The sequence below is a fragment of the Oncorhynchus nerka genome, linkage group LG24 (genome assembly GCF_034236695.1).
Source record: "Oncorhynchus nerka isolate Pitt River linkage group LG24, Oner_Uvic_2.0, whole genome shotgun sequence".
NCBI lineage: Eukaryota > Metazoa > Chordata > Actinopteri > Salmoniformes > Salmonidae > Oncorhynchus > Oncorhynchus nerka.
In genome coordinates, this window is record NC_088419.1 from 63,621,278 (window position 1) to 63,639,141 (window position 17,864).

Here is a 17,864-nt window from a genome sequence, read left to right on the forward strand (position 1 = left end):
GACACACAACATCCTGTAGCTGTCTAGAACAACCAGCAGCAGGAGGGCTGTACCTTAGAAAATAGCCCAGAAACTAGGGCAGAGACATAAGAAAGCCCTAACAACTTGGAGTCAGGGCAGGGTGAGGAGTGGCATGTCATTTATCATCATGGTAAAGGAAGTGGGATTTTAACACCAACAATATAAGAAGTGAATCATCTCATTCCACAACACCAATGGGGGTAATTACAAAACAAAGTAGGCATGTCAATGACGGCATATGCACAAAGAATGGTGCAAAGTTACGATCCTCAGTCGCTCCTCCAGATGTATTCTAGAATCATCTCACGTTCCGTATTCTATAATGGGAAAGGTGTGTTTGAATCGCTGCACGGGCCACAGAGTGGGGTAATGAATGAATGGAGCTCTGTGAGTGATTGTATTCGATACAGGCCTGTGTGGAGAGGCCTGGCCAGACTGTGTGTGTCTCTCTGGAGTAAAGGTTATACCCGACTATGTGTAAATGACTCCATTAGGCCAACCTGAGAGACTAAGTGACAGACCCCACAGTCCTTCATGCTGCCCAAATCAATTCCAATCTCTCTCATCTAGGTGTTTCATGCATTTCTTTCCGCAGCATGGTGTGGCATCATTGGTGTGGCAGTCAATAAGGACTCCAAATTGTATTGTGGACTATTTTCTATTTAGACTATTTCTGATTGTTATTTCTGACAGCTTTTTTCTCATAGATGTGAGGGTAGCTACAGTATCTTGTGTGTTTTCTGAAAAAAGTAGTGATGTTTTATTAAGTTTGCCAAGGGCATTCTCCTAAAAAAATGGTATGTGCTAGCTTCAGTGACAGAATTTGTGAGCGAAGTTAACAGAATCTCAGCATGGAAGCAGCGAGAACCCAACAACAACAAAAACAGGAGGTACACAACCACTTTCTCAAAAATAATAGAAATTCCTACAGTTTCATTTGAGACTTTACAACATAGCAATCTAAATCAGACCGATGCAATGCACATTCTATTATCTGCTCAAAAAAAGTATAATTTAGAGTAAACTTCAAACCCCCCCCAAAAATGGAAGTTTCCTTCCCACTAAGGGTATAAAGAAGGTCATTGGGTAATGGATGCGGTGCTAAAAATGTCCCATGTAGTCGCTGTGTCCCCTACCTGCCCACTACCCTCCCAAAACATCACACACAATCTCCAAATCCCTCATTGAACTCTTGGAGTGTTGTGTGTAGTATGACTCATTAATCCATAACTCACTATCTACAGTAGAGCTGGAGTCAGTACAGTAGCACCACACTATTTTACTTGTAAGTTCAGCGTTAATGAGAAACAAAGAGAAGGGTTGGCATGGTGGACTGTGTTGGCACCTCTACCATGCCTCCTGTTCTCTCCGGATGGAGATTAAACACTTGGATGGTGCTCAGTGCCATGGAGCTTCCTGTGCAGAGGCATGTCCTCTTGTCTGTCTTTGAAGCGCTGCGATGTCATTTCCTCTCTGCTGATGACATCCACTGCTCTGCTCTACCCCGGCCCTCCAAGCACCGGCATCTGCACCCCCCCTCCCCTTCTCCAGGCAGGGACTCTAATTAGGAAACTTTCCTCACTCTCTGCCTGTGACACACAGGACTCAGCATCTGCTCGTGGCTCAGCTGGGCCCACATGTGCTGAGGTCATTGTTTGGTTTCGTCACATGACAATGCCTCTGAAGTTGCAGACGTTTTCACATCTGCATCTTCTGCATGCGTTTAGCCTAGAGCAATAAGGACAATGTTTTCAGTCTCATTCATATCAATGAGCTGCTTGTGCTGAATGCACATAAGGTGCATAAGATAAGCTCTTCTGAATCCTGGTCTTATACATGTAAATGTTTGCAGTTTAGTAAAACCGAGTAGAAGACTGATTGCCACTAAAATAAGGCATGAGCTGAAATCAGAGCTTTCATAGAGCTTCTGGTTCAGCCAACCTGTTAGAAGCTCTGTTGATTCTGAATTACATTCCAGAGCTTAGTTAAATTAAGGGGAAAGTTGTCTGCCTCTACAAAGAAATACCAATAAACCAGGACGGAATTCTGGGGGAAAATCCATGAATTCTCTGTGCTGAAAAACACTGATAGAATAATCTAACATTCGCCACAGAAACCATCAGCTGAAGAAATGCAATAGGCATGTTGGCACAAAGTATGGGGCAGACAACAGCTTAAGGAATGCGAGAAAATGCATTATATTTTCCCTGGGCTTCGAAATCAGCAGGCAATAAAGCTAGACTACAGGATTCTATTTGAGGGGAATTGAGATGCAATTGGCAATGTTGCTCACACTATCAGCAAAAAGCAACAGGAGTCCTTGAATGGGGAAGGGATAGGACAAGAGAGGCCATAAGTGGAGGGAGGAAGGCTTGTATTTAAGTAGGACACACAGATTGTGAGTTCAGACTATAGCACCAGGAAGAGTTGATGGGCGCTCTCTCTCTCTGCAGTAACTTGGGGGCTTCAGCAAAGCATGCTTATCACAATGCCAAACCATCTGCTCCCTTGGAACGGGCTGTGCAAATTATGCCTTTTCCTCACTTCCCAAGGACAAAGTCCTGGAAATACTAAAGGTACATCAGACGTGACAGAAAGTATAGACGAGGGGTTCCCAAACTTTTTTGGCCCGTGACCCCATTTTGAGATGAAACATTTTTCGTGACTCCATCATGTAAACAAAGTGACGTAATCAACGGCCAATGTTTACTTTTTTAAATTGGGGTTATGACAGTCTATTCCAAATCAGTCTGACAGTACTTTTGACAGTATTTCAATCTGAAGGAAGTATGTTTTGAAGTGACTGAAATGCATCAGAAAGGTAATGGGAAATTCAGAAGACCATCAGGTAATAATTTTGTATGATCTTGATATTATTTTCCCCCCAGGCTGATTTAGTGTCTGGTCTTGTCCACTCTGTTCTAATAAGTCCTGCGTGGCTTGTGGGCTTTGCAGGGAAACAGAAGACACATACGTGTCTTAGAGTCTAATCTTTCAGTGATGGGGTCATAATATTTTGTAGTTTAAACTGTTCAAAAAAGATAGAGCCATTTTTAGGAAGAAAACAGAAACAGCTCTGTTTAATACATCTAGCGGCTACCGGCTATGAAGCAAGTTCAATCTTTTTTATTTCATTTCAGAGTTTCTTTCACAACCCTATTTTCAAATAAGGCGACCCCACATGGGGTTGCGACCCCTCGTTTGAGAAACGCTGGTTCAGACCTACAACCAACTCCAAACAGAAAAATGCTCTTATGTTTAAAATTCGATGGTTGGAAAATATCACCCAGTCATTCTGAGATGGGTTTGTGTGCCTGTTAAACTTGACCTTGAGTGAGGAGGAGGCAGGTGCTGCCGTGTGCATAGTGAGTGTGTTCCATCGCCACAGTGAGTCACAGAGGGGTCCGTGGAGGCAGCCCAGCCCTCAGTCTAACAGCACATTTAGACATGCACAATTAAGGCATCAGTGGGACCTGTGGCACAGAGCATGTCATGCATGGCATCACCCAGCAGCTCTCCCAGGGGCTCCGCAGTCCCAGCACAGTGTGTGATCATGTTAACCAAGGATGACTTGAAAAGTTACGCACTTGAAAAGCCTCCCTCCCTCCCTGAGCATTCTGCATCCACACACTTCATATTGCCCCATTTTAGACATCACATGGATTGTCGGTCAATAATCATGCAACATTTTTACTAATCTCACAGTACCTCTCTAATGTACCAGCCATTTCCCATGGCACACTTGCACGCATTCACGCACACATGTACACACACAAACAGCGGGCGGAGGGAGCAGTGCTGGAGACGTAATGAGGGTGCAGAGCAGAGCGAGGGGGGCCCGGCTCGTCTTCCAGGTCTGCTGGGTCATGGCTGCCTGTGTGGTGACAGCTGCTGTCCACGTGACTGCCGTCTTCAAAGGGCCTCTTTTCTTACCAGTTCAGTGAATTCATTGCTTCCCAAGTCTAATCGCTCCAGCTGTGACAGTCTGTGTATTGACCTGCAGCAAACAAGAGGGAAGAGCCTCAGATTCTGGCATAGAAACAAAGTCACCATTTAGAAAGGCCAATCACCAGCCAAACTCCTTCCCAAACAGGCCTCCTGCAACTCTGCCATCGCAGAGGGGACGCCGTGCTTGCCAGATATCCCCACACATTCACATAATATTCACTACAAATATAAATAGCTCAAATCAAAACAATGCAGTTAGTTAATGATTAATATAACATGAAATGGCTTTCTCCATTGCACCATGCAACACCTCAAATGAAACTCTTTCATCCATGCAGTGTACACAGTGTCAGCCGGGGAGAGCAATGTCAGAATGATTTCATCTAGGATGCATTGCACATCATTACTGGTTGTATTGGCTTGCGATTGCAGAGGACCTTTGTCTTGAGTGGTGCGCGTCCATTAGTAAAATCACTAAAGAGGATAGTCTGCCATGTATGTTTTATGTCATGATATACAGCAGCTGGGCCATATAGTTCATTTCAATTATGATGTGAGAACAAACAGATCAGATCCCTCATGGCAGAATATCTCCCCAACCTTGATTACATATCAAAATCATATTTGTAATCTATACCCTTCCTCTAGGATACACTTTCCCTCCAATGACTCTGTGATAACGTGACACACTCATTAACTGAATGAGGACATTACACTCATCTTCAAGGGGAAACATGTTTGAGTTGGTTTACGCAGATGAATAAACATCCCTTGCTGTGCCACATTAGAGGTGACAGAGGATGAGTGTACTTCATTTGATTCAATCTCTAGTGTGAGGGATGGGGGTAGGGTTATTGTTATGGTGGGATAAAAGTTGTTTTCAAATCAGGACACCTGAGTGAGCCAGCATGCACCAACCAATGTGAGCAGTGTGTGTCTGTCTCTTGGGCACGCAGCGCAACACTCTCCACTATGATAAATCACAACATCACTGGTTGCGCTCCACTAGCTACACACACACCAGTACACACACACTCCAACGTGGGGCCTTCTTCACATTTCATTTAGACATCAAATAACAAGACCACAGCACAGCCCCTCCTCTGACACATGCTACCCATCGCACAGAGAGAGACTGATGGCATTTGCTTTAGAAGCTGCTATTTACCATGCTCTGACTCTTATCTGCCCATTAAGATTCCACCTCAGAATGTTACTCAGGCTATTTGCCCCCCGGCGTGTGATGCAGGGGGAATGGTAAAACCAAAGCCTGCTGTGTTGACGAGTACCTTGGGCAGGGTTGGATTATTCATAGGGACTGAGTAGGCATGCTGGCTGCTAAAGCAGTCAGTGCTTCCATTAACAGACACTTTTCATGGCTACTTCAGTGGCTACTTCAGTAGCTCCTCCATAGGAGAGAGGGGACAGACGTGAGGTGGGTAGGCTATGTGTAGGCTGGATGGAGTGGGATGAAGTCTATCATTTATTTGAAGTGCTTGTGGAAGACATGGAGACGTTGCAATAAAATACTCTATTAACTTGTGGATAGATAATACTAAAACAGTTCAACATTGTAGTTCTCTCTATTTGTATGAATCAGTGATATTGGCTGCAAATTATCCAGGCTGTATCACAACTGGCCGTGATTGGGAGTCCCATAGGGCGGCGCACAATTGGCCCGCGTCGTCCGGGTTTGGCCAGTGTAGGCCGTCAATGTAAATAAGAATTTGTTCTTAACTGACTTGCCTGGTTAAATAAAGGTTAAATAATTTTTTAAATAAAATTATATGTACTTTAGTGAAAAGTATGTTGGCAAAGAGTTTAGTTTCAGCCTGGGATGTCTTTTACTGTACCCTTTCCTTTCCATCCCATGATCAAACACGCCTCTGTAGCTAACTCTAGCTGCCCTGGTGATGTCACTCACTTTGGCATCGTTTTCAGGTGGTTCTCTCGCAGTTCCAGGATCCGTAACTTGGAAAGTCTGAAAGGTAGAGGAGGTCAAAAACACACACAATCACGACAAGACAAACAAAATAAATTATAGAGAGGGTATATTCCTGGAAACTTTTGAAATTTACCAGAAAATTACCAGAATTTTCATCTTTCAAGGATTTTATGTAATCTATCACAAGGCATTTAGTGGCCCTTTGGGTACTTCAGATTGTCACAGGTGCCTGTAATAATCTCTGGCACTCTGCGTGGCCTTACATCACATGTAAAATACATGAAATAATTGAATAAGAGTCAAAAAAATGGAATGACAAAGCTACAAAACATTATCCTAAATAAAAACGATAAACTCAGGGTTCCAGCATGAAATAACCTTTATACAGTGCATTTGGTGCATTCGGAAAGTATACAGACCCCTTGATTTACAACCTTATTCTAAAATGTATTAAAAAGTTTTTTTCCCCTCATCAATCTACACACAATACCCCATAATCACAAAGCAAAAACATGTTTTACATTTTTTTTGCAAATTCCGCTGTAAAAAGGCTGTAACATAAAAAACGTGGAAAAGGTCATGGGGTCTGAATACTTTTCAAATGTACTGTACAAACGTTGATTTATTTTACTATGTCAATATGTATTTGTTGTCAATATTTTGGCGTCAAACTGGTGGTAGCTTTGAAAAATGTCAATAGTTGGAAGAGTTGCAGATTTAATTGAAAATAATTCCATTTGTTGACAAGATGCTTTTTTCATTAATTATTATATTTTCTCTTGAACCTTATGGTCTATCTATTAGAAACTCATGGACAGTATGGACATAATAAATGCATACTATATATGAATATATCTTTTTTTTTTTTTTTTACAGTTATCCAAGTAGAAATGACCAAATTTACGATAGATTGCCTTAGATTTTCTGTTAATTACCAAAATTACTGAAGATTACAGTAACTTTGGTAAATGAACCTTAGTAGTAATAAATGTTAATGATATGCATAGGACTGTCAAGTATTGGATCAGAAAACATGACACCCCAACCTTAAATTCCATTACACTGAGACCAAGAGCAATACCACTGCTGTTTTGATGAACTGTTACTTTATTTTCAATTCATCACCAAACCAGAGAGGAGATGCTGCTAAACCCATTGCTTTATTAAAGCAAGCCCCAGGCTGGTGCTTTTTACCAGGCGTTGTGTGCAGAGAATAAAGAACAGTCTGTTGACAATGTAAACCCACCCAGGCATACTTGTAATGGAGCGCAGAATAAAAGCTCCAATCCAAACCCTATACATACACAGAGGGCCCAAGGACCCACAGACGCAGAGCAGGGTACTACATAAGCTGAGCTCACCTGCCAAAGTTGGCGGGGAGGTACTCCAGAAAGGCGTCGTTTAAGAAGAGCTGTGTCAGGTTGAGGAGCTGGGTGAAGCCGTCTGGGAGCCTGCAGTGGAGAGATTGAAAATGAGAGAAAGGGAAGGGAATAGAGAGAATTGTAGAAAGAAAGAGAGCAGGTTCCTGTTAGTTGGTGCCAGGGTACAGGATTTACAGAGGCTAAGGACCTCAGACACATTTAAAGTCAGGCTAAATGTTAGCCCACCCACCCCATTCCCATGACAACTCCCCTGAACCAGCTCCACTCAGCACTGTCAGAAAAGCTAGCACACTGCAGCACTACAGAATGACTCATACTCATACCTTGGTGCCCCAAGGTTCAATATTCAGGCCCACTATTGTTTACAACATATATAAATAACATTGGTAATGCTGCAAAAAATGTATATAATTGTAAGCAGATGAGACAGTGTTGTATTCCATTGCTCCATCGGTTAGCCACGCCTTTTCCCATTTTAAGTCAGATTTTCAAGCACTGCAGAGGTCACTTTTTGATCTAAAGTTAGTGCTAGATGCAAACAAAATACATGCTTTTTTCTAGGTCCCAAAAAACAAGATTTAAATTAATATGTAATGCCTAGTTTGAACGGTACACAAATTGAGCGAGTTCCTTCCTACAAATATCATGGTAGCTGGCTTGGTGACAAACCTTCGTTTAAAAAACGTCACTGAGCTGGTGAAGAAGTTGAAGTTTCAGGTTTTTTTTTTTACAGAAACAAGCATGTCTGACTTTTGTTAATAGGAAGGAAATTGTCCAGGCCACTTGAATGTTTATTTTAGATTCTGGGGATATTATCTATACGCATGCAGCAGCAGCTACACTTAAACTACTAGATGCTGTTTCATTGTGCCCTTAGGTTTATTACTGGTGATAGTTGTACAACTCACCATTGTGTTTTGTATCAAAAAATGGGTTGGGCCTCTTTGTATGTAAGGAGAAAGCAGTATTTTCTTGTGTTTATCTACAAAGCACTCATGTAGAAACATCCTATGTATCTATCATCATGAATTAAATGTAGACTTATAAAATGTCCAAACCCAGGCTCAGACTTGGATAACAGCGGAGGCCCCTTCAGTCTCTACAGAGCTGGGTAAAGCTGATTTTAATTTTCTTGCACCATTTATGTGAGATCTCTGAAATGAGATGTTCTGGTCCCCATTGGTCAGTTCTGAGTACTGATCAGAGACCTTTACGTTGATAAATGTGTCTGTTTTTTCTTAATATGTTTGGAAACATTGTGTATTGTGTGTTTGACGTATTTATGCAGGGCTCATCTGTAAAAGAGACCCTAGTCTCAGTATAATAAAAAGCCAATCAGTAATACATCCTTACTCTAGTCTACGAGGAGCCATTTGTTTGTCAACCTATGATTTTCCACCAAAAAATGCTAAATGTAATGTTCAGTGGCAGAGGAACTCCTTATGGCTTTTCAATGTATTTAATAGCAGGAGTCACGTCATGTCATGAACTAGCAAAGAGACCTGCATTACCCTCTGTAAGGACAGAAAACGACTCAAAATCAAATTTATTGGTCACATACACATGGTTAGCAGATGTTAATGCGAGTGCAGCGAAATATTCCATATTTAACAAATGGCATATTTACACAATGCCGTATCAATTAAGATAATTAACAGAAATGTCTTAGTTTAACATTGATGGAATTGTTTCTATTCTTCTATTCAAATCATTTCAATTCAGAAAAAAGCCTCAGATACACAAATAGAACAATCTCCCATGTAGTTATTTGTCTCTTTATGTTTATCTGTTAGAGTTGCCCTGGGGCCATTTTGGAAAATATTAAAAAGATTGACCCATAATTTCTACCACCATTTTGACTGAAATATTAATGGATGTTTCTTACTGAGGTCATCTGTGGTTGTTGCTTGGTACATAACGACAGACACAGCTGTTGGCGATGATAGTACAGCATTACCATTGTCCCTATAGACTACAGCCATTCCACCACAATGATACACTTCTCTCTTCACTTACTTGGCAATGGGATTTACACTGGCCTCCACAACAGATAAGCATTTACAGCATTTAATGTTGTCTGGGAACTCTTGAATACCTAAAGACGGAATGGAATAGAAACATGTTTGTCATTCATAACCAATTACCACTCATGCCTCATCCTTTTGTACATCATGCAAACATTTAGAGTCACAGTATCAGTAGAGAGTAGAGATTTCGAATAGATCAGAGTAGAAACTAGCAGAGATTGATGGATCTCACTCGCTTACCGTTTTTACTGATGTCCAACTCCCTCAGGTTTACAAGGCTGGCTATGGTGGTTGGCAGGTTTGACAGGTCATTGTCAGGCATGCTCAGCTTCCGGAGAGCCTGACAGTTAAATAGTTGCTTTAGAAAGAGAGAGGCAGGATAGAAGAAACACAAGTTTTACTCTTAGAGTTGAAAGAGTGTAGACTTGGTGAGACTTCATACATTGAGTTTCAATGAGGCTGGTCTCGAGTGATGCGATGCTGTTAAATGAGTAACGTCTCAACATTCTAACGGGTTTCCCATTGATCACTGTAAGAGCAGAGGTAACAGAGAGAGATAAAGGGTGCTATACAGAATTATAGTGTGCATGTGCATCACAGCATGCCACTTGATGTTTGAGATAACAGGTTACAAATGACCATCACAGTGTATCATGAATAATGAATAGATCAGCTTTTACATTCAAAGCCAGCCAATACAGTATCAGCAAGCACCTTCTCCTATATTTGACTGCAGTCCATTCCTTTCTCCATGAAAAGGAGAGAATAGAAAGGGTGACGTTCTGAGTCTATGCATCCCAAACAGCACCTTATTCCCTATATGGCACATGGGGCTCTGGTTAAAAGTAGTGCACTACAAAGGGAAGAGGGTGCCATTTGAGATGCAGTCAAGGAGACATTACAGTCCAGTGGGGACATTACTATAACATGCCCATTATGAGAGGCCATTACTCTTTAAGAGCAGTAAGAGCCAGAGGGGGAGTAGCTACAACAATGAAGACTGGAGAGGAGAGCCAGCATTGTCCAGTCCTGCCCAGGGCATCACTCTGATACATGAGCCACACTTACATAAAGGACCACACACTCTGGGTCTATCAATGCCTGGTCTTATGCAACCCTGTAAGGAGCCACACTGGCCCTGAACTCTCTTCACAAAGACCCTAACCTAACGTAGCAGGCGTAAAAGAAAACGTCTGAGCGGGGTCCCCATATTCGGGTGTCATGAGAAAAAGAAGTTGAAGAGAAGTCGGTTTCTGCTGACTTAAAGCATCTAATTGGGAGTTTGTTGATGAACACTGAAATTTCATGAAATGTAGTAATTCCACTGAAACACTCTGAAGGATATCACAGTTAATTGCACTGTAAACATTCAGCCAATACATTGTTGGATTTCATCAATGTTGTACTAAACGACTACGATGTATTCAGCCAGGGGTTTCAATTTAAAACAAATACACTATTGTCAAGATTGTAATAGATCTCCGTTGAAAGTCTTAACGAAAGCTACATTCACAGATTGTATTGTTTTCAGTTCAATGTGAAGGTCAGACAAGAGTCAGCAAGTCCATTTGTGTTTCACTCTCTGCTTCATAAGCAGCTCATTTACAGACAGGAAGGACATTGCGGCACTGTTTGGTCTGTGGGGTCTGGTTGGCCTGGCAACTTATTTAGCCAATCAACACTGAGCGCCACATGAAGAGAGAGTGCATCGAGCTGAGATAACGTTTCCATCGATCATTACGACATGCTTTAGTAATGTGGGGGAAATTCAAGGGAATGACTGTTGTCTGAACTATCTGGCTTTATAGAGCCTCTTTTCTACAGTTCACCCCTTTCATTTCCCAGTCCCAGCCTCAACGCCAGCCGCAGCCTTGTCCCCAGCCTTGTCCCCAGCCTCGTCCCCAGCCTCAGTCCCAACCCCAGGCCCAGCCCTGTCCCCAGCCTCAGCCCCAGCAGAACCCACCTTGGGCAGCTCCTCGATCTGGTTGGCATCCAGGTAGAGTTCCTCCAGCGTGCGCTCGAAGCTGAATATCTCCTTGGGCACCTGCTGCAGGCTGCAGTGGGAGTAGTCCAGCACTGAGATGACCTCCTCCTCACCCCGGAAGCATCGGCATGGCACCAGGCGCCCAATGATCTTCCTCTTAGTCGTCATCTCCAGACACTGTACTGTTTAGGGGGAGGAGGAGATGGAGGAGGAGAAGAGAGAAGAAGGAAAGAAAGGGAGAGAATGTCAATGTACCGCATTTCAATCCCATATTAATGTGTGCTGACGCCAGGCTAGCGTGTCCTGAGTTATCGACAACATAAACTAGCCGAGCGTTCCTCTGACCCACTCTGCTTTAAATAATCTCCCCACTGCTTGGCCCTCGCCTCGCCATCCCCATGATTAGGTCAGGACAGCATTGCAGAAGATTAAATGTAATTAGCCGCAGCCATGCTGAACCACGGTCGTCGACCAGGCTCTTAATTGTCTCCGACAAAGTTAAGTGCATTTAGCCAACCTGAGTCAAAGCCACTATTCACACTGTTACAAAGCACAGCAATACCATCATACCAGTGCCACATCCTAATTATACTGAAGAAAAATATAAACTCAACATGTAAAGTGTTGGTCCCATGTTTCATGAGCTGAAATAAAAGATAACATTTAACATTTACATTTAAGTCATTTAGCAGACGCTCTTATCCAGAGCGACTTACAAATTGGTGCATTCACCTTATGACCTCCAGTGGAACAGTAGTGCATCTAAATCTTTTCAGGGGGAGGGGGGGTGAGAGGGATTACTTTATCCTATCCTAGGTATTCCTTAAAGAGGTGGGGTTTCAGGTGTCTCCGGAAGGTGGTGATTGACTCCGCTGTCCTGGCGTCGTGAGGGAGTTTGTTCCACCATTGGGGGGCCAGAGCAGCGAACAGTTTTGACTGGGCTGAGCGGGAACTGTACTTCCTCAGTGGTAGGGAGGCGAGCAGGCCAGAGGTGGATGAACGCAGTGCCCTTGTTTGGGTGTAGGGCCTGATCAGAGCCTGGAGGTACTGAGGTGCCGTTCCCTCACAGCTCCGTAGGCAAGCACCATGGTCTTGTAGCGGATGCGAGCTTCAACTGGAAGCCAGTGGAGGGAGCGGAGGAGCGGGGTGACGTGAGAGAACTTGGGAAGGTTGAACACCAGACGGGCTGCGGCGTTCTGGATGAGTTGTAGGGGTTTAATGGCACAGGCAGGGAGCCCAGCCAACAGCGAGTTGCAGTAATCCAGACGGGAGATGACAAGTGCCTGGATTAGGACCTGCGCCGCTTCCTGTGTGAGGCAGGGTCGTACTCTGCGGATGTTGTAGAGCATGAACCTACAGGAACGGGCCACCGCCTTGATGTTAGTTGAGAACGACAGGGTGTTGTCCAGGATCACGCCAAGGTTCTTAGCGCTCTGGGAGGAGGACACAATGGAGTTGTCAACCGTGATGGCGAGATCATGGAACGGGCAGTCCTTCCCCGGGAGGAAGAGCAGTTCCGTCTTGCCGAGGTTCAGCTTGAGGTGGTGATCCGTCATCCACACGGATATGTCTGCCAGACATGCAGAGATGCGATTCGCCACCTGGTCATCAGAAGGGGGAAAGGAGAAGATTAATTGTGTGTCGTCTGCATAGCAATGATAGGAGAGACCATGTGAGGTTATGACAGAGCCAAGTGACTTGGTGTATAGCGAGAATAGGAGAGGGCCTAGAACAGAGCCCTGGGGGACACCAGTGGTGAGAGCACGTGGTGTGGAGACGGATTCTCGCCACGCCACCTGGTAGGAGCGACCTGTCAGGTAGGACGCAATCAAGCGTGGGCCGCGCCGGAGATGCCCAACTCGGAGAGGGTGGAGAGGAGGATCTGATGGTTCACAGTATCGAAGGCAGCCGATAGGTCTAGAAGGATGAGAGCAGAGGAGAGAGAGTTAGCTTTAGCAGTGCGGAGCGCCTCCGTGATACAGAGAAGAGCAGTCTCAGTTGAATGACTAGTCTTGAAACCTGACTGATTTGGATCAAGAAGGTCATTCTGAGAGAGATAGCGGGAGAGCTGGCCAAGGACGGCACGTTCAAGAGTTTTGGAGAGAAAAGAAAGAAGGGATACTGGTCTGTAGTTGTTGACATCGGAGGGATCGAGTGTAGGTTTTTTCAGAAGGGGTGCAACTCTCGCTCTCTTGAAGACGGAAGGGACGTAGCCAGCGGTCAGGGATGAGTTGATGAGCGAGGTGAGGTAAGGGAGGAGGTCTCCGGAAATGGTCTGGAGAAGAGAGGAGGGGATAGGGTCAAGCGGGCAGGTTGTAGGGCGATACCAGAAATGTTCCATACACATAAAAATCTTATTTCTAAAAATGTTGGTGCACAAATTTGTTTACATCCCTGTTAATGATAATTTCTCCTTTGCCAAGATAATCCATCCACCTGACAGGTGTGGCATATCAAGAAGCTGATTAAACAGCAGGATCATTACACAGGTGCACCTTGTGCTGGGGACAATAAAAGGCTACTCTAAAATTTGCAGTTTTGTCACACAACACAATGCCACAGATGTCTCAGGTTTTGAGGGAGTATGCAATTGGCATGCTGACTGCAGCAATGTCCACTAGAGCTGTTGGCAGATAATTTAATGTTAATTTCTCTACCATAACCTGCCTCCAACGTTTAGAGATTTTGGCAGTAACCCCATTCGCTCAGGACCTCCACATCTGGCTTCTTCAACTGCGGGATTGTCTGAGACCTGCCACCCAGACAGCTGATGAAACTGAGGAGTGGCTCCCAGCGCCCCTGCCAGTCATGTGAAATCCATAGAATAGGGCCTAATGAATGTATTTCAATTGACTGATTTCCTTATATAAACTGTAACTCAGTAAAATCGTTGAAATTGCTGTTGTGTTGTGGTTGCGTTTATATTTTTGTTCAGTATAGTTTACATCAACTACCAAGGAGAAGTATAGTCATTTCACACAAATAAAAATTTAATTTTCTGCTCTGGACAACAACTCCTAAGCACTATTTCTTAGGCCTAAAGGAGATTTACTGGATAAAGTAAATGGTAGATATCAGGGCTCATAAAATGTACTATTATTAGCATACATTCTCCATCTGTCTTTTTTCACTATCACAAAACTGTGCAAATGATGCCACGTATCAATACGTACAAGGTACGCTAACAAGGTAGTATAAGCTGAAATATCTCTGTAAGTGTAAGTCCTCTAGTCCAAAGTGGTTATGTGTGCCTATCCACAGTCTTTGATATATTGAATAATAGAAAGGAGACAAACATTGGACTAACAACAAATAGACACTGATCTGGACGTGATTCATTTGTTAGTGATCAGTCACAATAGAATAGTCTCTCACAAAGCCTCTCTGCACATCCCCACTGGTTAACTAACGGTGGAACATGTTTATGTGAAGACAAGGAACATGTTCGTGTGAAGACAATTTGCACTAAATAATTAGCAGCTCTGCACTCAAAATTATAGAAGACAATTAGTATGAATGTGTCCTATTTCCATGTAACGATGTGGTAAGATCTGAGTTGTATCTGAGTTTATAGAGTCTGCGAGACCATATTCCTTTCTCTTGGAGATTGTATAAACAGTTTTTCCCAATGGGCTCAGGAGTGGCAAAGGTTGAGTCATGCTTTCCCCCGAAACATGACCCGCCAAGCCTCGCTTCTTAAAACCCACTCGCTTAACCCGGAAGCCAGCTGCACCCATGTGTCTGAGGAAACACCGTTCAACTGACGACCGAAGTCAGCTAACTGGGGTCGAACCCCAGGCTGCAGCGACGCCGCAACACTGCGATGCAGTGCCTTAGACCACTGCACCACTCGGGAGGCCATGATGAGATCTTTTGAACAAAAGTCGATCATTCCCCCAATTAAATAACATTTCTAATAATAAAGCAGTGGTATAAATGTGATTAGAAATGGGGTGGTTCGAGCCCTGAATTCTGATTGGCTGACAGCCGTGGTGTATTAGACCATATACCACAGGTATGACAAAACATGTATTTTTACTGCTCAAATTACGTTGGTAACCAGTTTATGATAGCAATAAGGCACCTCAGGGGTTGTAATTTATTGTGTCGTGCCTAAGAACTGCCATATACCACACCACCTCGTGCCTTATTACTTAAATGTACCCTTGTGATAATTAAAACGTTCTTCTATTATACTGAACCCATCGTTCAGTCTCTGCTGGGAAATCAATGCCAAATTAACAAGATACTTGTTTATCATTTTAGTTTTTCCTGTTTTAGTCCTTGTAAATACCACATTAAACACCACTAAAAATACCAAGACGTGAAGCTGTGATTGTCCCCTAACCTAGGGCTGCTCTATGCCACTACAACTAGCGTGTGAATTGCACTGTCCCTGTATAAATCCATCGTTCACTGTAACGTCACTGAAAGATTTTTGTCTCTGTTTATTTTGAAAGATGCAGTCACATCAGTTCTGGCAGTCAAACACGGTTATTCATCATAGGCTAAAACCATATGATGAGATTTGGATTCCTACAGACGCAGCAGTAGCAGCTCTGAGAGGCGTGCCGTTGGTTAGTGTACTGTGCTGTGTAGTGTGTACAGTATGTAGAGTTAGATGTCGAGATTTGGGGCCCAGCTAGCGTGGCTGCTGGCGGGAGGACAGCTGCGCAGGTGGAGAGCAGGGGCAGCTGGGTACTGATCCACAGCCCCCACCAGCCAGTAGTGACTCCACAGCGAACAGGCTGGGTCCCACCACTCATCTTTGTTTTTCACCCAAAAACACACACACACAACAACAGTGGCTATAGCACAGGCAGAACAACCTTCTTTCCAGAAGCCACATTTTCCATGTATTGGTCTTTGTATTGTTCTGAAATCCTATTGTAAAGGAGACAAACAGCCCTGTTTTATTTGGAGCGCCTTGTAAAGAGCCTCTCTCCAATACTGTAGAGCAGAGCAGAGCAGGGAGATAAATTATATTTCAGCTTGGGAGACATAAAGCCGGTATGGAGCCGGGCTCTCTGGGGGCAGGAGTATATCACACAAGGTCACAGTGAAATCCCTCTATCACATCCCCACTCCTACTTCCAGGAACACAGCAGCAGCTGCCAGTTCCCTCTCCTCTTCTCCTCAGTCCTCACACACACAGCAGCATCAGGGGTCACACCCACAGAGAGGTGTCAACAGCCAATCAAAATGCAGGGAAGAGGCTGTCTGAGCAGCACAAAAAATACCCTTAGAAATATCCAGCAGCTTCGTGTGGGTTTCCTAATCAGATCCTTTGAGTGAGATCCCTGCTCTTATGACTGGTTATATAGCATAGAGCCAGAGGGCCTCTCATAGAAGTATAATTCTGATTATATAGGGCCTCTTCACAGAGATCAGACCTGCAGGACTCCAGTGCTAGGCTCAGCTGCCTGTGTGTGAGAATATTCCCAATGGGGCTAGAGAGAGAGAGAAGTGACAGAGAGTGGTGAAGGTGAAGACATGCAGCAGAGAGAAAGAAGAAGCAGCATCAGCCAGACAATATAAGGTCTCCTTAATCTCCACAGTAGTCAAGAAAGCTGACTGACAAAGCCACAGCAAGATTTTACACACTTGATCCACAGCGTGAAATGTATCTATTTGTTTTAGGCACCATTCATTGTAAGACTGTGGTTATCTTACATAGCAATCCTAAACAATTCAGAAATGTGAAAACGAACTGATGCCAATACTATGTTCTCTCTACAACCAACAATAAACGAGTGTTCAAATTCCTGATCAGAAAGATTGCATAAAACTGAATGAGTTCATCAGCAATCTGACATTGTGGGAAATCTATGGACTCAATCTATGGTCTCATTTAGGTTGGTCTCATTTACTCTAAGAGCAGGGTGAAGAGGTACCCCAACGCTCAATCAAGTCAAATCGAGTATTGGAGTATACATAACAAAGTAACATACGCATATGCCTGTAATGCAAAATGTATCACTTGTTGAATTGTATACAGTTTATTGAGCTTCTATTTTGAATATGCTTTTGTATACAGTACAATGACTATTATTCTATTCTCTCCAGTCTACCAAGTATCAGAGAGAAAAGGAAACAGTAAAAGAAGAGCACTTTGGTATGTTGTGTTATCATCAGTCAGTTCTGCTCAGGGTGCTATGGAAACTACATGACGCAGGAGCAGATTCTGCAGAGGTGAGGAGCGAGGACACCGGCTCAGCTCCATCTCTATCTCTCTCTGTCAGCCATTCTATGGGAACAGCTCTGCTGATTAGATTTAATTCGCTAGACGAGTCATTCCAAATGTCTCTAACGTGAGCCCTCACTCTTGAGTATAAAATATGTACTCTTTTGTTGGCTTATCAAGAGCACTGCTGAGAATATGCACAAGAATGGAGATGTTGCCTGTAAAATAAGTTTATTTTTGTGGCTACAGATTTCAATAAAAAGCCAGCTCTGTCTTATTTTTTTAAGGAAAGTTGTAATTTGTGTCTATATCAATGGCTCCGGTGAGCAAACCCTTCTCTCCCAGGAAATGTGGATCAGCAGAACACTGTACA

General features: G+C 43.6%; 1 protein-coding gene across 1 annotated transcript in view; it reads right to left on the bottom strand.

The window, feature by feature from the left end:
• Window positions 1–17,864, bottom strand: part of LOC115108735 (leucine-rich repeat-containing protein 7-like) — a 114,813-nt gene that overhangs the window by 36,119 nt on the left and 60,830 nt on the right. The window contains exons 2-7 of the mRNA XM_065009049.1: window positions 11,287–11,489; window positions 9,564–9,681; window positions 9,313–9,391; window positions 7,276–7,365; window positions 5,894–5,950; window positions 3,955–4,018 (exon numbers count right to left, since the gene is read on the bottom strand). Coding sequence (XP_064865121.1) covers window positions 3,955–4,018; window positions 5,894–5,950; window positions 7,276–7,365; window positions 9,313–9,391; window positions 9,564–9,681; window positions 11,287–11,489 — 611 coding nt within the window. The remainder of the gene's footprint in view (window positions 1–3,954; window positions 4,019–5,893; window positions 5,951–7,275; window positions 7,366–9,312; window positions 9,392–9,563; window positions 9,682–11,286; window positions 11,490–17,864) is intronic.